The sequence below is a fragment of the Calliopsis andreniformis genome, chromosome 3 (assembly GCF_051401765.1).
Source record: "Calliopsis andreniformis isolate RMS-2024a chromosome 3, iyCalAndr_principal, whole genome shotgun sequence".
Lineage (NCBI taxonomy): Eukaryota > Metazoa > Arthropoda > Insecta > Hymenoptera > Andrenidae > Calliopsis > Calliopsis andreniformis.
The window spans coordinates 18,365,058-18,385,830 of record NC_135064.1 but is presented as its reverse complement, the minus strand read 5'-3'; the positions used below and the strand labels follow the sequence as shown (position 1 = coordinate 18,385,830).

General features: G+C 33.7%; 1 protein-coding gene and 1 long non-coding RNA gene across 5 annotated transcripts; one reads left to right on the top strand and one right to left on the bottom strand.

Annotated features, from left to right (window-relative positions):
* Positions 1-384: 384 nt before the first annotated feature.
* On the bottom strand, positions 385-15,634 carry LOC143177513 (uncharacterized). 4 transcript variants are annotated; one of them, XM_076375459.1, is made up of 11 exons: positions 15,414-15,634; positions 14,321-14,494; positions 13,856-14,245; positions 13,428-13,780; positions 12,599-13,358; positions 12,404-12,512; positions 11,297-11,425; positions 2,319-11,163; positions 1,539-1,702; positions 1,300-1,354; positions 385-1,221 (listed from the first exon to the last, which is right to left on the bottom strand). In XM_076375459.1, exons 2-11 carry the CDS (start codon positions 14,486-14,488, stop codon positions 1,197-1,199), a joined length of 10,998 nt encoding a protein of 3,665 aa, XP_076231574.1. In that variant the 5' UTR covers positions 14,489-14,494; positions 15,414-15,634; the 3' UTR covers positions 385-1,196. The 4 variants fall into 4 exon arrangements, with proteins under 4 accessions (XP_076231574.1, XP_076231576.1, XP_076231577.1 ...); XM_076375461.1 differs by having other exon boundaries at positions 12,446-12,512; XM_076375462.1 differs by lacking the exon at positions 11,297-11,425.
* Positions 15,635-18,160: 2,526 nt separating this feature from the next.
* LOC143177357 (uncharacterized) lies at positions 18,161-19,525 on the top strand. Its single transcript, XR_013001552.1, has 2 exons — positions 18,161-18,598; positions 18,708-19,525. It is a non-coding gene; the product is annotated as an uncharacterized LOC143177357 (long non-coding RNA).
* The last annotated feature ends 1,248 nt before the right edge of the window (positions 19,526-20,773 follow it).

Sequence of the window (20,773 nt, the reverse complement as noted above, 5' to 3'; positions counted from 1 at the left end):
GAAAACACTTTTTTTTAAGATTTCTACCTCGTGTCATCTCATTTCATTTTAATTCATGAAATGTCATCCACATAGTATATATTAGAATTATACTATTGATAGGATGATTTTAATAGGACCAGAAACTTCTTTAAGTCACGAGGTACCGCTTGCTTAGTAAGCTTGTACTTTCACGAGGTGCATGAAACACATTCCACTATTTGTAAATAGGCTATAATACTCTTACAATTACATCTCAATCCCAGTAAAATAACGACAATGTTTGTTGTAAATAATTATAATAATTATAAAATATTAGTAACATCTGTAACAAGATTAGAAATACATTTATCCATGTTTCATCACAGCAATGTCCATAATGAAAACGCATCGATGAATAAATACTTCGTCTCATAATTTCTTTATTCGTCAACGTTTTCTTTTCTCTGTACAAAATTTTGTGGAAGTAGGAAATTCGAATCATCGCGTTGAAAAAGCAATAGATAATCATTGCATTTCCACTGACGGGTGAAATGTCATTAATTAACATCATACTTTGACTATCGTGTAACCTGTCAACTGTTCTTTTCGTATTTTCATTTTTCATGCGGCAAGCAACATCTCTTTCTCTATAAACATACTCAACAAATAGCTGACAAAATACAGATATTTTACACAAATACGTTTTAACTCAACAGTGATTGGAACTATGAAGAATAATTATCAGAACGAACACACTTCCCCTAAATACCTAACGATATCGGAGAAATACCTTTTATTAACAATTTTATAGTTTATAAAATAATTGAAATATAAACTTTTCTCCAAGGCAATACTTCGCTTGCAACGTACCTAAGAACGGTGGCTATACAACGATTATAATACAATTAAGTCATCTCCTCGCACTCTCTTCTGCTTCGAAGAGGAGCGACTTTTTAGAAACCTTCGATAAGCACGACTTCAGTAACATTACTGTGTACTGTCAGATCAAAAATATGAAGATATTTAGACCCTTGGGATTGTGTAAGATGCATGTAACTTCTCACAAGTATGCACTTACAACGACGGTATACTAGCCGAAACCTTACTAAAAAGTAATTACAATTACGTTTTTCGGTCTAGCGTAGTTGCAGGAATAGTCTTGGCAGTTGGCACTTGGCAGGAATGTATCCAGATGGCAAATACAGAAACCATTTCGATGTTATTGGTGTCCCCTATCACATGTGTACAACTTTTGGCGTGCTGCAAAAGAATACAACATTAATGTCTGCTACTCAATCGTAATCTAACTAGCTTCAATATTTCATATTAAAAATTTACCTTTTACCCCACAGCCAATTCAGTAGGACACTTGACTGGCTCTGAACGTCCCTAGCTGTAAACATATATTTTATCTACATTAAACAATATACTCTTCTTTCTACTTTGAATCCGTTTTCAAACTAAGCGATGTATCTACTACAACTTTTCAATATGACTACACTTTGAAAAGCACAAGTAATTAAGAATTCAAAACATACTGCTATATACAATCATCGAAGTTATTTGATGATACATACAGAGTGTATAATTTGCATTGACGAGCCTGGCAGCTGCTTCAGGGGGTAAGGTGCTTAAAACGTCTTTGTGCGCTAACAAAGACATTTGCTGTGTATGCCTCAACTCTCGTTCATCCTTCAACCGCACGTCTTTTGCGTGGTTCACCGAGTGCAACTGCGACAGCCTAAAGGGAAAACTAGCTTGTACAGTGAAGTAAGGAGCATACATACTACCAATAAAGCTTTAACACGTTCTTGACTATGGAAAACGAAGAATAAGTCTTCCTAGCAACACACTGACTATCAGGAATCTCAGTTCCTGACCAACCCTCATAGTAACACAACGAATTCATCTCAGAAACAGAATCTTAAAGTAAACGTTTTATCAAACCTTTGAGTTTGTAAGATTCTGAAGATTCTAGGAGCTCCAATATTTGCCGCGTATTCTTGAAACGAACTCATATTTAAGCAACTCAAAACATCTATATCTTGATCTCAGATTAATTCTTTCGGAGCTTCAAACATTTGAAAATTCTATGGAGTTATGGAGGAAAGGGTGGATCAACTTGGAAAACTTGTTCCAGGATCTTCTACACACTAAGCAAAATTAGGGGATAAACAAATGTGTTCTTGAATTAGCAGGATACGGAGAGTCTTATCTTTAAACTAATAAATCTATTTAATACTGGCTATACAGAAGAAGAGCATTAATTAAACGCTTTGTTTCTATAGAATCATCATATAGTAAGACAAATAATTAAATCGAATTTAATTAAAACCAAAAGTGTATCTAATACGTACTTCAAGGCAAGAGTCTCCTTATCTTCTTCAATCGGAGTATCAAGAGCTTCTTTGGCTATCTCGACTGGTCCCTCTGACTTTGAAGGTGATGGATGTTCTACAAGTGGTTCCATAGTGCTAGAGGCATCTTCATTCTTCAGAGTAGAATCAGGGTTACCTGATTCTTTAACTCCTACCATCTTCCTTAGGTCCTCATTTACTCTGATCGCATTAGATAAACGCAACTGCAACGTGTCACGTTCTTCGATCAACTGCATCAATTCGTGGGTCAATTCCTCGCATCTAACGTCTCGTTGATGAAGCATGTACAAAGCAAGGTCTAATTCTTGTGAGGTAGAGGTTTTGATCTCGTCACCAGCATCTGAACTTTGAGTTGTAGATATATCAACAACAGGAACATCCTTCTTCAACACATTCTGAATTAGCTCATATTCCTTCGCCTTATCCTCCAGAATTTTCTTCAATGAGTTTATTTCCGTTTCTCTCGCTTCCAAAGTATTCTTTAACTCGGCAAGCTGCTTCTCTTCTTCATCGGAAAGAGCTAGAAGTTCCTCTATGCGAACTTCTTTCTCATGGATTTGAACTTTCAAATTATGGAGCTCTGTGTCTTTGGTAATACTCAATTCCGCTAATCTACGTTCCTTTTCTGTTAAATCTGTATTAACTCGAACAAATTCTTCTTCTTTCTGATCTAACTTAGCTTTTGTCCTTTGCTCTCTAGCAAAAGACTCTTCTAGTTGTTTTTTCAAATTCTCTATGTCTCTATCTCTCAATCGCAATTCATCCAAGATGCTCTGATTCTCGATAGCCAACCTTTGCTTTATTTCGTCAATTTCTATTTCTTTTTCTTTCAATTTCTTCTCTAAGAATTCCTGTGCCTCTACCCTGATCTGCTCCTTCTCCAAACCAAGCCTTCTTATAGCTTCTCTGGTTTCTTCTGATAGCCTCTCGAATTCTTGTAGACGCGATATTTCTTTCTGCAGTTCTGCAATAGTCGATTTCAACTGCTGTACCATCTGCTCTTTAGCGTACAATTCGGCAGATAATCTCTGTACCATTTCACGTAATTCAAAGTCGTCTGACTGAGGTTCCATACTGGCTTGAAGTGACAACTGAGAATCCTTCTCAGCGATAATGTACTTTAAGTCATTTATTTCTTGCTCTTTGGCATGTACTTCGTTCTGTAATTTAACGATTTCCTCTTGATCTTGAACAGATCTTCGCTCCCTAGTAACTAGATTTGTCTCTTCTTTAGAAACAAATTCTTGATTCTGTATTTCAATTCGTTGTTTCAGACTATCTATTTGCTGCTCTTTTTCCGCAACTCTCAAAGTAGCCACTTCCAAAGAGGATTCTATTTCGGCCTTCTCATTGTAAAGACTATTAATTCGCTCTTGCATTTCTTGAATTATAGAGGGATAAGTATTCTCATTTAAAATATATTTGAGATGCTCAATTTCCTCCTCTTTTTTCTCTAATTCGACTTTCAGAGTATCTATAGTATGTTGCAAGTTCTGATTATCGTCATCCATTCTAAAGAGAGGAAAACCATCAACTATAGTAGAAGAACTATGTTGTTGTTGTTGCTGTTGCTGCTGCTGCTGTTGCAAATCATACTGTATAGCAGATAGCCTATCTAATTCCAATTGTTTCTCATTCAACAATTGGTTACTTTTTTCCAGTAACAGTACCTTCTCGTCCAAATTGTGTTTAGTTTCTTCTAAAATCTCATGATTAGTTTTTAATTGCGACTGTAATTGGTTTATTTGTTCGGTTTTTTCTAATAATTCGTTCTTTAAAGTATCAACTTTTTGTAATTCCGTTTGGAGTTCAAGAACCACATCAGTCCTATTGCTCAAGCTTTTGCCGTGTTCCCAGGACTCTTGTATGTACCGTTCTAAAACAAAGTCCTTCTTTTCCAGAGCGCTTCTTACATTTTGAAGTTCTTGTTCTAGGTCCTGTATGCGTGAAGCATATTCATACGCACGAATTGAAGTTATTTCTGATTCATTTAATCGTTTTTGGAATTCTTCAATCATTTGTTTGTATCCCTGATTTTGCGCTGCAAGTTCCTGAATTCTTTCTTCATTCTCAGATAAGTCTAACTCTTTCCTACTTAACTGCTCCTTTGTTAAAGCCAAAGTCGACTGCAAGGACTCCAGTATTGAACTTTGTTCTGCCAAAGTATGTGTCAAGTTTTCCAATTCCTTTTGTTGAGCATTAAATTGGTCAACATTATTTTGTTTCTCCATTAGATATTCATTCATAGTTGCTTCCAATGTTGATATCTTTTCATGAAGATACCGTATTTGTTTCTCCTTCTCTTCAATTTCTATCACATGCTTCTGCACTAGCTCTTGAGTTGCTTGACTTACAAGAGCACTGACAGTTTCTACACTTTGCTGCTGAATGACCTCATTTTCCTTATCGTTAAGAGACTTTTTCAAGCTTTCTACGTGCTGTTTCTTTTCGTTAAGTTCCTGATTCAATTGTTGTATATTATCCTGCAATTGTGTCTTCGCCTCCTCGTGATCTACATATTGTCTTTGAAGTTCTTGCTTCAAATCTGCAACTTCTTGTATTCTAATATTTAGGAGATCAGTTACTTCTGCCATTGATGTACTCATGGATGATAATTGCGTTTCAGAAGACGACATTAAGTCTGTTAATCTTTCCTCTAGACCTGTCTTTTCTTGAAGAACTTCTTGCAAATTTCTTCGCAATTCATTTGCATTCACTTCAGACGCTTCAATTTGTTGTCGCAAATCGGTTACTTCCATTTCTAATTTACTTGTCCTCTCGAATGCCTCTTCTTTTAGGAAGTCAGCATTCTGCCTCATTGCCGATACTTGATCGTTAGCATCCATTAAGCTCTGTTCATATTGTTTCCTCAACAAGTCATATTCTTCCCTTGATTTACTTAACATGCCCTGTAATTCCGAAATCTTCTTATTTAAGTCGTCAACGATTTGAATAGATTCATTTTCATCTGCTGTACGTTTTGACTCTAAAGTGGATAACTTAATCTTCTGTTCCTCCAAAAAGTGCTGTAGTTGTTCGTTTTCTGTAGCAAGGGCTTCCATCTCGTCTTTAAGATCATCGATCTCGTCCTTGTATTTTTTGCATAAACTTTCATAGTGTTCTTCATCAGAACTCTTCTGGCGAGAATTTTGTGTACTTGGTTTAACTTCTTCGCTTGCAAGAACACTTTCTTTTTGAGCAATTTGGCTACTTTCTGAATTATTTATACTTTCCTGTAATCGTTTATCTAGGGCTTCAACTTTGTCAGATAATTCTTTATTTCGGATACGTAACACCTCTATATCCATATCCTGCCTTTCTTTCATTTCCATATACCTTTCATTTGCAGAAACAACAACATCTAAACGTTTCATTAAAGCCTCTTTCTCGGCAATCATAGTTTTCTGCTCCTCCTTCGTTTCATTCAAAGCTTTCTCCAGTTTAGTAATCTGAGATTTCAGCTCTTCCTCTATCGCAGAATCGAGCTCGTAAAAGTCACTTGTGGATTTCTGTATTTTCAATTGCTGCTGAAGGTTTTCTACTTGTACCTTGTACTCCTTAAGCTTCTTTATCACTTTAGTACTTCTGAGTTGTGTTACTTTATTTTCTTCCAGCATCTTTTCCTTTTCCTTTTCCAGATCTTTAATTTGATCTTGAAGATCATCTACCTTCGCACGTAATTGCGCTTCTACACTGGGAACTAAAGTGGCAGCAACATGTTCACTAGCCAATTGTGCATCTTCCGCATTCCAATCCCAGGTTTCTGCATCAACATAAAGTTTTTCCATAGGATCTACATCCCACTCATTTTCTAAAGTAGTTAATTGCTTAGAATCTTTATCAACAATTTCTGAAGTATCTGGTGCCATTTGTGTAACTGTAGATTCCTCTAAAGGTGTCGATTCTTTAGTAGATGAGCCTGTAACAGTAGGAGTTTTATCGGTAGCTTTATAAGCTTCTTCTAAAGCCCGTGTAAGATTTGCAACGAGCTCCTTGGCTTCATCCCTTTCACGTGCAGTGTTCTCGATTTCGACTCGTAAATTACGTCCAGCTTCGATAGAATCCTTCAGTTCTTCCATGGATCTGGATAGATCATTCACTTGTAATTGTAATAAATCTCTCTCTTTCGTAACACTAGAAATACGGCTCTCCAAATCTTGTATTAATTCAGAATCTGTCGAATTTCTTAATTCAGCTTCCAAATTAGTGATTTGTAATTTGTATGATTCTAATAAAACATTTTGTTGATCTCGTTCAACGATTAGTCTATTCAAAGCTTCTTTCGTAGAAGTCAAATTCATCCTTAATTCTTCTATCTGGCTATCTTTAACTAATGTTTCTTCTCTTGGTTCATTATTTGTATCATTTTGCAATTGTGTTATTTGCGAGCTAAGGTTTCGCAATTCTGCATTTAGAAAATCAATCTGCTTATCCTTGTCGACTAAAATTTGTTCCAACGTTTCCAAATTTTCTTGTGTTACCTGTAACTGTTTCTGTGAGCTTTCCAATTCTTCTACACGTTGACTATAGTTTTGTGATAGCTGTGATCTTTCTTCAATCATTAGTTTCTGTAAGTGATTAATCTCTTGAGTGAGATTAGAGCATTGAGCTTCTTTTTCAACTAACAATGTTTGCAACTTCTTTATTTCTGCTTCAGCTAGAAGATCAGGTTCAGCAGCAAACGACATACCAAAAATTTTAGAAGCGTCAAACAGCTGAGGTGCATTATCTTGTTTGTCTGATGGATGGTCAAAAGTAGGCGCTTCCCTTTTAACTATTGTGGATTCTGTACTTTGATTTTTAAACATTCCCAATTCGATTCTTAGATCTTCTATTATTTTCTCATTTTTATTACTGTCAATTTTCAGTAACTCAATTTCTTGCTCTAGACGGTGTTTGGTGTCCTGTAACAGTTTTTCTATTTCTATTCGTTGTTCTTCTTCGGACTTCAATAAAACTGTTTGAGAATTCAATTCCTGTTCAAGTTGAATAGCACGTTCCTGAACACTTTGATTCTCTTTATGCATACTTAGTAATTCCGTTTCACGTTGCTTTATTACATCAGAATTTAATGAATCAATGTTCTCCCACTTTTCCATAGTTTGTCTGTTTTCGTTTAATGTTTGTTCTGTTTCAATTACTTTCTGTTCTAAAGTAGCATTTGCAGATTCTAAACTTTCAATCTTGTCTAATAAATTCTTATTTTCCTTCAATGCTTCGTCTAATTTTGCTTTTATTTCTTCACTACTTGTTACTAGTTCATTATACTGTAATAGAAGATCATTGTAAGGATCCTCTAAAGACCTGTTTCTCATAGTAGTTTGATTCATCAAGTCGTTATACCTGAGGGATTCGCGCATTTGAACAAAATTACCAATAGAATTAGCTAATTCGTTATCCAAATTCTCAATTTCAGCTTCTCTTTCCTGTAACTTGGCCTCTAGCGCTTGTACCAGTGTTTGACATTGTTCGCAGTGACTGCAGTGCTGTATATTAGTAATTTTCGTGACATCCTCAGTAATTTCTTCATCTGAAGTTTGTGTAGCCTCTGACACAGTGGTAACAGTTACTTTTTGCATTTGCTCAATTAGCATTCTTCGTTCTTCGGATTCTTTCTCAACATTTTCCAACTTTTCATTGATCTGTGTTTGTTTTGACAGCAACAAACCATTTTCAGCTTTAAGATTCTTTATCAATGCAAGCTGTTCAACATACTCTGCTTCCATAACTTGCATTCGCACACTAAGCTCTCTTGCTTTCTCCTTCATTTCTTCCAATTCCAACTGCTTCTGTTCATTATCTTGATTAACTTGTTGTTTGTAAGCTTCATAATCCGAGATTATGCTCTGTTTGGTGTCTTTTTCTATTGCAAGCTCAGCTGTTAAAGATTCAGCTTTTGTTTGGAGTTTTACAATTTCTTCTTCCAGTTCTGTAACTTGTTGTGTAAGTAAAGACATTTTTTCCTTTGAGTTGGTTAAATCATTTGTGAGTTTCTGGATAGTTTTGAAAGCTTCTGTAGCCTCATCCCTTGCTTGCATTAATTTTTCTTCTAAATCTACTATTCTATTATCTTTCTCACGCACCAAGATCTCTACATCCTGAATCTGTTTGTTCTTGGCCTCCTTTTCGTCCTTTTCAGTGGTCCATTTTTCTTCTAATTCAGTTACTCTTGTCTCAAGTTCTTGACACACTGCCGTCTTCTTCTTTAAGTTCGCTGCGATTTTCTTCATCTTTTCTAGTTGCATTTGTATTTTATCCTCGGAATCTTTCAATTTCTGCTCCAAGTCGGAGACTTTACTTTCCAATGCAATTTTAAATTCCTCTGTCACATTCTGTCCAATAAGTTTCTCTTTTTCTTGTAGCTCATCTTTCAGTGTTTCACATTCGTGTGTCTTAGTGTTTAGTTCTTCAATCAGACTTTCAAGTCTTTGATTCTGTAATTCCATATCCTCTGTATGCTTTATTTTAAGCTGTTCTATTTGTTTGTATCCGGTTCTTAATTCCGCTTGTAGATCTTCAACGATCTTAGCATTGTTATCTACAATGTTTTGCAGCTCCCAAATTCGTCTATCGGCTGTACTCTTATCATTTTTCGATTCTTCAATTTGCGCATCCAAATGTTCCTTGATTGCCATTAAATCAGTAAGTTCCTGTTGCTTTTCAGCCAGTTGATTTTGAATATCATTATTTTGCTGAGTCAAACCTTTCAATTGCTCTAATAAATTACTATTTTCTTTTATCGTGGCATTGAGCCGATACTGAGTTTCATCCAGAATCATATCTTTAGATCTCAACTGTTCCATCAGATCATTGTAATCTTTTAAGGGTTTCGACTCCTGTATCTTCTCATTCAATTCAGCAATATCTTGTTTTAACACATGCATTTCTTCCTCTTTATTTTTTAATATATTATTCAAATCTGCAATTTCATTAGACATCGACGTTAATTCAGTATCCTTCTCTTGCATTACCATCTTGCAATTATTAAATTCATCTTGCAAATTGTCTATCGTAATCATCCTGTTCCGCAATTCTGTGTATTTTGCTTGAAGCTCATGGTCTTTATCTTCAATATTAGCTTTTAAACTCGCTATTTCATTTTCCTTTTCGGATATTATCTCAAGCTGCTCTCGAAGTTGCGTTTCTGTCATAACATATAACGAAGTAGTATGCTCCAATTGCTGCTTTATTAAATTATTTTGTGTATCTTTTTCTTTCTTCTCTTCCAGTAGCATGTCATTTTCACTTCGCAACATTTTATATTCTTCTTCCGTCGAAGCTTTCTCTTCCTCTAATCTTTCCATTTTCTCATGTATTTCATTGTACTTTGATTTCCACTCTTCTATAAGAATGGACATTTCCTTCAATTCATTTTCTAAACTTTCAACTTTAAGACCAGATGTTTCGTGCCCTTCAGCTCTATTTTCTAATTCTTCTTCCTTATTTGCGAGCTTAATTTTCATTTCCTCGATTATACCAGTTTGTTCAGCGATCAATTTTTTACATTCTTCTATTTCACGTTCGAGGGAAGCTATAATCAGCGACTCCGTATGCTGAGAATGAGATTCATCTCCTTGAGGCAAGTCAGACACTTCTTGATTAGATTTTTCTGAAAGAACCTTAATTTGTTCGTAGAGTTCTTGCTTTTCTTGCATGATATTTTCGTTTTCTTGATTTAATTTGTCTAGTTTTTCAATGAGTTCTTGCTTCTCACTGTCTTGCAACATCTGATTTATTTTTACATGTAATTCTTCTTTCTCTCGTTCCACATCAATCAAATTTTCCTTCAATTTTTCATTAAATTGTTTAAGTTCCGACACCTTCGCGAGTATTTGTTCATTTTCTTTCAACAATTCGTCTACTCTTACCTTCAAATCTTTATTTTCAAGATCGGGTACTACGAGATCGCGTAATTCTGCTACCGTTTTTTCAAGACGACTTTTTTCTTCTTTTAACGTCTCAATCTCTGACATAAAATCTGCTTCCCTCTTGGATCTTCCAGAAGAATGTTCGGATTCGATGGATGCATCTTTAGCAGTCAAAGTTTCTATTTGCAATCGTAAATTATTATTCTCTTCTATAAGACCTGTTAATTGAACTTTAAGTTCTGATAATTCTAAAGACTGATTATTATTTTCTTCTACCAAGGTATCAACTTTTGATCTCAAATCTACATCCAACATCGATTCCGTTCGATCAGTTTGCATACGCTGTAACTGTTCTTCAAGTTTGATAAGTTTAATCACTAATTCATTATTTTCCTGGGTTAGAAGTTCTATTTTTGTTATACTTTCATTATGTTCTGGAATACGTTCAAAAGATTCTGTAGACCCTGTATCCGAAGATCCCTTCTCGTCTATTCGGCTTAACTTCATTGTTAAGTCACTATTTTCTTGCGTCAACTGGTCGATTTTCTTTAGTAATTCATTCTTGTCTGTATCGTTTATAGTTTCGAATGACTCCGTAGACCCTGCCTGTGAATTTTCCTTCTCCTGGAATTTATTTAATTTGAGAGTTAATTCATTGTTTTTCTGTGTTAACTCTTCAATCTTCTTCAATAATTCAGTTTTATCCAATTCCTGTATAGCTTCAAACGATTCAGTGGATCCAGAATCAGAAGCTCCCTTCTCTTCTATTCGTTTAATTAATTCTGTACGATCAACTTCCGACGATGATTCCAATTTGCTTTCATTCTGCAATTTGTGCATAGCTTCCAACTGTTCTTCAAGGTCCACAACTTTCATTTCCGCAGTAACTCTAAGATTTTCGGACTCTGCATTTTCCGCTTCTAATGACGAAATCTCCTGTTTTGTTACATGAAGTTCTGAAATGCAGATGAAATATATATTACAAAAGAATTAATTTTTCTAAATGGAAACATGTCTCATGAAGTTAATGTTATTAACTTTATATTCACTATTAATTTAATCTAATTAGTACACTACACAATGATTTACCTTGCATAAGATCCAATTTTTGGTTCTCTAAAGCGGCAATGGCTTCAATTTGCATTTGAATTTCTTTTGTTTGAGCAGATACTTTATTTTCGAGGTCAACAATGCGTTCTTGCCAGTCTCCTGCCGAGGCTATGCAGATTTTACAACATGCCAATGATGTATGTATAATTGACATTAACTGATAATAAGTGCAAAGCAAGCAACTCAAATGTTACATAGATAGAAATTTAACAAGTGTAGACGAAACATTTTTAATTAAATATATTGACTCTTCGCCGAATATTATTCCCTTTTTTTAATTATACATAAAGCATGATTAATAGTTTTAAAATTATGAATTTACCAAGCAGTTAGCCAATCATTACAAGCACGTATATATTGGCTTATTTGTTAATTTAACTGTCCTTTGTTTGTTAATGTAATAAAGCATTAACTATGTTCGATACTATATTGATAATAATATACTATATAAATTGGATATAGTATATTGTGATTGACATTTTAAAAATAAGGATATTGTTCTCCTAATTTTTCATGCAAATAAAATAATTATGTTAAAAAGTATATACAAATTATTTGAAATATTATCATTGTATTCTAAGGAATAAGTCGTCTACAAATTACAGTGTAGCAAACTTTGACAAGAAAAGTAGGTACCATGTTATATTAAAACAGAGAAAATATTTCATATACTAATATAATTGATTAGTGTTCTGAATAAATAATTTTACAATTTAGTATATATTTATAAATAATCATATAACAGGATTCCATCACCAGAAACTAGCGCAAACGTAATTGTTCTAGTACCAATATTCCATTTAAAAAGTAAAGCATCAAGAATAAAAAAACAGTACTAACAGTTCACAATAAACAAGTATTTCGTACGAAACGAATTTTCAAACAATAATAACAGAAGTGCTTTATATATGTTCTCTTTATATACATATATAAATAAACACTGAAATTTTTTTGTATTAAGGAAAGTAGGACTGCGGACAACAAATTGTTCTCAGAATATAAATAGACAATGCCTTGCACGTATAACTGGTAACAAAACTAGAACAATGGAAACAGCAATAACAGAATTTCTGTCCTGGTTCCTACCTTTAAGCTCGTCAAAGTCTACCAGACTCAGCTGAAGGTTACCTTTCTCTTCTTCTAACAGTGCCACTTGGTTCGCCAGTCGGACAAGTTCCGCATTTGTGTCTGATACCTAAAATATGAAAGCACATGTAAAGATTTCTGAACATTATCATAATCATGAAATTTCAGTACATAGAAATGTACTAAGTGTCTCACCTTCTTAAAGTTCTCCAATTGTTTTTGTAAGTTTTTGACTTTGCTTTTATGCTGTGCTTTAATTTTTATCATGCTTTTGTTCAACTCTTCTAATTCCTTAGTCAGTTTTGCTAGCTTTTCATCGTCTTTAGGAGCACTTTCATCTGGCAATCTTGCTGCAATTTCACTTTTTTGTTCTTCAAGCTTGTGCACCAAATTTTCGAGATCAGTTATTTTATTCGCATATTCTTCATTTTTCTGTGATAAATCCACTAACTGATTTTGTAGTTCTGCTTTAGATTCTTCCTCAAGAAGCTTGTTAGATTGCTTTAATTCTTCTACCAAGTTCTCAAGTTCAACTATTCGATTATCCTTTTCTATTATTGCACCATTGCCATTGCTAGATATGCTTATAATTTTATTTTGTAGATCAGCAATACTTTTTTGTAATTCATACTTTTCATCCTGCAGCTGTTTATTACCATGTTCCAATTTTTCTAACTTAAATTGTAAATCATCTACCTTCGGATCTCTTTCTATTCCAATACCAGATTCCAGTTTAAATACTCGTTCATTAGCTTCTGCTAATTTTAATTCGTATTCCTTCAGTTGCTGAAGGAGATTGTCATTTTTTGCTTTAAGTGAAGATTCTATAAGTACAAAATTTTCTTGCATTGATTTCATGGCTTCTTTGGTCTCCATTAAAGTATCCATTGTAGTACGAGAGAAGTCGGCACTTGCTGATTCAGATAACTTTTGTTCACTAACTTGTTGTTCAAACCTAAATAAAAGTGAGCAATAAATAAACATTCTTTTATAATATATACCTTAACAAAATTTGTAAAATTACCGGTTAACTGATTCTTCTAATTCTGCTATTTTGTTATCTCTTTCTTGCAACTGCAATAAGAGATTATCATTCTTATTTTTCAGTGATTCCTCCAAAAGTACAAAGTGTTCTTGCATTGTTCGCATTTCGTCTTTTGTATCTTCAAGAGTATCCAATGTTGTTTTACCTTTTTTAGAAAGATCTGCAGACATAAGTGTAACTGCCTTCGTCTTAGACTCAATGACAGAATCTTTTTCTTTCAAATTTTCTTGCAAGTCCAAAACAGTAGCTTCTAATTCTAAAATTTTATTATTAAGTTCTGTAATTTTATTTTCTTTTTCTCTGATACTTTCAACCTGTATTGGTGACATGACCTGTAATGAAATATTTTTGTTTTATTTTAATTAATGTTTGTACTAAAATATTGTAACAAAGCAACAAATACTAACATCCGAAATGATCATGACTGGTTTAATTGGTGTAACGAATGGTTGATCCTTCTGCAAACCCATTATCCCTATTTCTGGATTGGACATGTCTTTCTCTTCTAATTGTTGTCTGATAGCTTCAACTTTTTCTTCAACTGCTCGCTTGGTTTCAGTTCTTTCCTTTGTACGTTGTTCAAACACTTTTCTATCTTCTGCCAATTTTTTTTGGAGTAAAGTAGATTTTGCCTTTGCAGTTTTTGCTTGGCTGATATCATCTATGGTTTCTTCAGATGTATTAGCTAAGGTTGCATCAGATGTATCTAACGTATTTTTAGAAGGCAAATTTCTTTCTTTGTTCCTACGTGACAATTTAGCTCTAGATTTAATTTTAGAAAGTCTCCTTGCATATTCCTAAATTTCAATCAAAATTTATATACCATATTTAGAAAGCTTTTACTAAACATTTATGAAACAAATGTTATTTACCTGAACCTCCTCTTCTTTTTTTAAATTTGGTTTACTTTTTAACATGATTTCTTTAAAAGATTCCAATTGGCTTTTATTTTCTTCACACTTGTCTTCTTTTCCCTGTGCAGCAGGTTCAGATGACTCTCCTTCTGCTGTCCCAGGTGGTTCTTCTGATGTGTCCCACATTGTGAACTGTATAATTAACAACAACAGAAACCACTTTATCATAATTTATATCAGATAAATTGAAACTTTTACAAGTAAGAAATAATGAAGTCAATGGCAGTGAAAGTTTTTATAAAGTGATCAGACAGTGTGTCACCCACTGCTCTCATTTTCATAGACTAATTGGATGAAAGCACGACTGGGGTAAACTAATTATATTATCCACCTGTATAGATATTGAATGTCATAATACCCACAGGTTACCTTGTAGCATATTTAATGCTTACGACAAAACATCTAAGTGGAAACCCTGTACTTTTTCAATGCCATCTTATGTAAAGTGTTAAATACAAAAAAAAACAAGAAATTCTTTACTACTATATATATCTACAATAGGACTTTTCATTGTGGAAAATGAATATCACAAAACAAAAACCTAAATCCTGTATTATCCGTAACATTAGAATTTTTAATATCATAGACACTCTAACGTTAATTATTTATATCTAAATCCATACATTATTTTGACACATTACAAAATTTTAAACACATGCAAATAATACATACTTATTAAGTTATTTATTTATTTAATGCTCATTGGGCTCATACAAAAAGGAATATTTAAAATAATTTAAAAGAGATGTTAGTAATGATATTCGGCAATGATACTGTAAAGTTAACCTCAAAGTACTTTTGATCATATTGATCGCCCATGTTACAATAAAATTAAGAAACGTACAGCCAGCCAGAACACATAAATAAAATTGGAGAAATAGCTTTGAACACGTAGCAAAGTGACGTAATCTGTATTATGGAAAAGAGGTGTTTAACCCAATGATCAGCGGCATTGAGAGGTGAACACTATGCAGAAGCCAAGTGACTTAAAAATAGGTTCGAAATATTCGTTAATTTTATTGAGACAAGGTATCTTCTAAATCCAATTTACCTTTATTTATATTCTCGTAATTGTCAAGATGGAAACACGTCACTATTCGTACACATATTTTGCTAGAGTGCTTTCACCGTTCACATCTTATTACAACCACACACAAATCGACGCATATTCATATGCCACTTTAACTTTACAATATTTACAACAATTTAATTACTAATTATACATGGATGTCAAAGAATTCACAATTCTATACATTAAATGTTTGAAGTCTACATCACTCCTCCAGCCGGAAACAGTTGGACGTTTAGTGTGTCGATATTTTTCAAATTTGCCGTCAGATGGCCAAGCTGTACAATCGTTTCTCGCAAGTTACTAAACCTAATAGATTTTCATTAATCCTCAAGTTAAAATAGAGTTATCTAAACTCTCTGAATGTTTTTTTACTAATATACCATAGACAGAATTTAATGTCTGCTTCCCTTTCATTCCTGCTTTCCTAATTCAATTTTAGTTGTCGCACGAATATGTAGGTGCTGCCTCATTACAGAAATCTTTGGTACTTAGTAGTGATGAGTGCAGTGTCAGATTTCAAATCATGTTGTATGTACAGGGTGTTAACAAAAATGAGGGAGATTTATAGAAGATTAGTTGTAATTATTAAAATGATAAGAAAAGTTCATGTATGCTTGTGTCCGGTAAAGCTTGTTTTTTTGTTATGCTTTGTTTTTTATCGTTTAAAATATTAACTCAACTGATCATAAGTTTCTATCTTGGGAAAATATCCTACATTCTTGTTTGTTAACATTTTGTGTGTTACAATTGTGTTGTGTGTGTTCGATTATTGTGGTTCACCAATAAAAATGTACATGCTTTAAGGCTGCAAAAAGTATAAGAAAGTAATCTCATTACTGCTTGACGAAATATATATATATATATATATACAAATATTAAACATACATTGCAACAAGACACAACAGGTGATAACAGCTGACTCATACGTCAGAAGCAACCTGCAGATTCAACGTGTATACGATAATAGGTAGATGTTCACGAGAGACGACTCAAAAAGAAAATTGAATATGTGTTGAAAAAGAAAATCTTCTGTAATACGTGTCTATTATTAATACACTGAACTCCTGAGTTCGAAATTAGTCATATTTATCATTTACATTTTTTGCTATTTTACTTGATTAAAACTAACTAACGAAAAACGTCTATAATCTTTGTTACAAGCTTTAAATGTCAGTCTCCCATTTATGAAATTATTTTTTAAATAACGACACATCTACAGCATTAGAAAAGTAATCATTTCACAAGATTAATAAGTACGAAGTGAAGTTAGTGCACATTTTACGTTTTATGAGTATGATAGGCGGCCATTTTTGTTTAGCCAAAATCGTAGATTCGTTGGGAAACACGTGCTTGAGCCGGTCAACTTTTTAATATATTGGTATGTATGCATTTTAATCCAATTCAGCTTCATTCAACTTTATCTTTATAACAGAATTAAATAGTCATTTCCTTGAAAATTGTTCACATTTAACTTTAACATTTTTAGACGAGTTTTTTGTATAAATTCAAAGACTCCATCGGTATTCACGAAAAATAAACAGTTCCTCTTTAAGCTGACTAGTCAATTGATTTTGACTGTAATAGTTAGATGCTAAGCAGGAAATTTTAAGTTATGTATGCTTGTTTTTGTTTTAAACATATTGTTCGTTCTAAAGAGGTGTACGATTATTTTTGTTTTTAGGTTTAACTGACATTAATTTACAAGTTACTGTTGACGTTTAATATTCGATGTTCATGTTTTGTAATTAATACTTGAAAAAACTAATTAACTTTTAAATACGATAATTTGTGATAAAAAGTGTAAAGATAACCTTTGTTTTATCAAATAAAAGGTTGCAAATAAATTTGTTTACACAAGACTTTTATTGGAATCTCAGCCCCTGGATACTTTCTCTGTCCCTTATAAGTAGTTGGTAGAAAAATATCGATAAAATTGTATACATTTATTTACTCGATTGTCTGCCTTTTTAACAATACTAATATACCTTCTGCTATGCCACAAACCTGTTATAATTCATAAAAAAGAAATTCTACCTATTAAAATTCACAAAAAAGAATTTCCAGTATTATTTATCGTATTATTTTAGTATTTAAGTTAGATTTCGATCAGTCTAAAAAAGGTCATTACACATTTTATCAAACTGCTCTACTACATTGTTATCAGTGTTAGTTGAGAACGATACCATCAACAACACAAATTAATATAATTTATACATAGCTATATGATTCTTCTTGAAACTAATTCAAAGATAACTCAAACCCAACTCAAGACGGAATACATTACATATTATTCATAACACTTTCGGATATTTCGGAAACGAAATCCTTGCAACGACCGACAAAAAATTCCTCAGGGCATTGACCTTGACGACACATCTGAAGGTCATTGAAATCGATGAGTCGTACCGTACCCTATTCCCAATAATTGCCGCCAATACTCGATCGTGCAAAAACGTCAATTTGCAGCACGCACACCCTGTATATCCAGCAGACGCGAAAGCGTAGCGTATATACATATATTCAAGTTGAGAGGAACGCGGTCTGAGCGCTACGGCGCATTTGCCAGTATCAACGGTCCGCGTTTATCGACTATCGTGTGTACTGTGGCAAATGCGATCCATTGGCTCCAGATACAAGGATTTACGTGGTCTTTCTCGTAGACGCGACCATCGTCGACCATGATGGACGTGCAGAGCCAATACAAAGGTAGGAAGATTTCACGACTCCCCTCCTGTTGACAGTTGAAAACAATAACATCGCTCGGGCATCGAGCGAACACCGAGACGGCCACTCTGTGACAGTTGCGACTCGGTGTGAAACTACGTTCCATCGAACCTGTCTGTTTTCGTTTCGCCTTAGCGCACCGCGGTTCATCGACAGTTAATCCCGCTGAGTAGTTTGCTTTGTCGCGTTCGCTGTTCCCATCGCTGCGCGAACGAAAACGCGACGTCGCTTTGTGTATCAACAGACAGTCGGCTAGTGACATTCGCTTTTGGAGGGAAGAATGCCTCTCGGGTGGGAATGTAAATAAAACACCTGCTAATTGATCGAGCATGGCTGTACGTTGTTTAGATTTTATGGACAGGAACGCTTGGACGTCTCCTGGAACTCTGGGGTTGGATGCAGAACTTCGTTCCGCGTCGCTTCTCCCTTTTTTCCTCTCGGTACAGTTGTTGATATTTGCGCATCGGGTTGTGTTGTTTTATGACATCGCCTTACTAGTACAGATACGCGTGGTTGTTCAATTTATTGAGTTATTGATGCGTTTTTTAGAGCTCGTAAATGACGGAGCGATAAATTGGGAAAAGGATATTTATGACACCTGCTTTTGTATGACGAAGTTCTACCAAGGTGCCAGCGTCACTGACGCTGTTCAAAACATTTGGGTTGATTAAGGGAAACATTAACTCAGAGGACTCTCCAGGAATGGTTTTTCTCATTTCAGAGGTGGAAATTTTTATACCTTTATTGAACTGGTAAAAAACAAGTGTTACAGATATTCTTTTCCTTTTTTAATTTCACACCATTATTTTTGATCTTTATAGATCACATGATTAACCCTTAACTACTGACTTCTTACGTTGTATTTCTACTTTTTGCTTCCATTAGAAATTGTTTTCGTTAAGTGAAGAGGGAAAGTGAAAACTTATGTATCAACTCGGTAAATACGACGCGTCTCAGGAAGGATCGTTTCTATTTTACCGACCTATCCCACAGTTTTGATTTTGCAAACTCGAGATGACCGATACGAATTTAATCAATAACGAAATTTGTGTTTGCGTTAAAACGCTTAACGTGACCCTGTTCATTGAATAGTCGAAAACAATGGGGGGACGTGCAACTGCCATAAATGTGATCATAATAGAATGAATAGTACGAAGGCAATGTTGAGTTTAATAAGATTAAGCTGTCGTGTGTGGCTCAGGTCCTTGATCCAGTCACGTAATGTGTTTACACTGCGAAACTTTCTTTGTTGACAATCGTGGTATTAGGAGAAATGGAAAATGTATTCGAGAATATATAGTTTATGCTGTAATTAGATTTTTAATGATGTTTATGTATATGTATGAAATATACGTTATCTAAATGTGTATTGCTGTTAAATTTATGTCTATTCATGAGGTATATGTAAATTAAAGCTATAAGTAGGGAACATTACTAATCTTTGGAAATAAATTTATTCTTTATTCATTAGTTATAATGTTGAAGGTAGAATATTTGTTATTTTTATTGATAAAAAGTTTTTTTAAATAAAAATATTCTATTGGTTAATTAATGGAAAATTGCTTGTATATCATTTTTCCACTTTGTTTTTTGTTATTCTAATAGATGACTACGTAATTCTACTCATTAAACCTCTCATTAAGATTATCTCTCTTCGTAGGAAAACGATATTAGTTTAATACGGAAAAAGTTTGTTCTAATAAATTTTCATCAGTTCAGAATTCAAATACATAAAATTTGTTGAAAATGTTTTTCAAATATTTTTCTCGTATCTTTTGTAATTTGATTTAATTATTAAACTCATATTTTACAAAATTATTCTACAACAGACTAAATGCTTTTAATAGCTTGTACCTAATCCAATTTGGTTTCTATAATACCTGGGTGTTCCACTTTCCCTTCAATTTAGCTTGACATTTAAGAAAGCTATTAGGTGTGTAACATTTGGATTATATGTATATTCCTTTCAAAGACCTTTACATTCATACGGGTATTTTAAATGCAAGCTCAGGGACTTGTCTCTGAAATGAGATTAGATGAAAAAACTTACAGTTAAGTGCAGATTAGTGCTTGATATGCATCAGCTTTCTCCTATAGGGTGATCTTAAAAAAAATATATGTACGACAAAAATACTATTCAATTAGCTTTTGCATATGAACTAATAACAAATCTTAACTATACATATCATATTAGTAACAAATTATGCATATATATAAGGTATAAACAAATTTCGTACAATAACGTTTGGAAAATTTTTAGACTACGTTGCGTAAACAAAAATTACAAAAAAGTGTTTAATATTAATATGTTAACGAGTTCATCCTATCATGAACATCGTAATTAAAATCTTAATTCGAATATGTGATGTAAATCCGTACTTAGTTCACGTAAATCCAACATAAATCGCGTCAGGTAATAAAAAGGATAATACGAAGGTCATTATCGTAAATGTGTAATGTTTCAATATACTCTCGTAAGACTGTACGTATACATAGACAATATAAATAAATTAATACCGAATAAATAGCTCCTCCTAATACGGTAAGGTCAGGGTACGGATACACAAAAAAGTACTTGAGAATTCATCAGTATTAAATATATACAAATAATGCAA

Bases quoted from the DNA above. Each gene is read 5' to 3' on its own strand.
- LOC143177513 (XM_076375459.1), bottom strand. From the start codon at position 14,488: ATGTGGGACACATCAGAAGAACCACCTGGGACAGCAGAAGGAGAGTCA. The intron at 11,426-12,403 runs GTAGGAACCAGG...AAATCTGCATAG, and splicing joins AGACTTTGACGAGCTTAAAG to CCTCGGCAGGAGACTGGCAA. The intron at 11,164-11,296 runs GTAAATCATTGT...TCTGCATTTCAG, and splicing joins AAAATTGGATCTTATGCAAG to AACTTCATGTAACAAAACAG.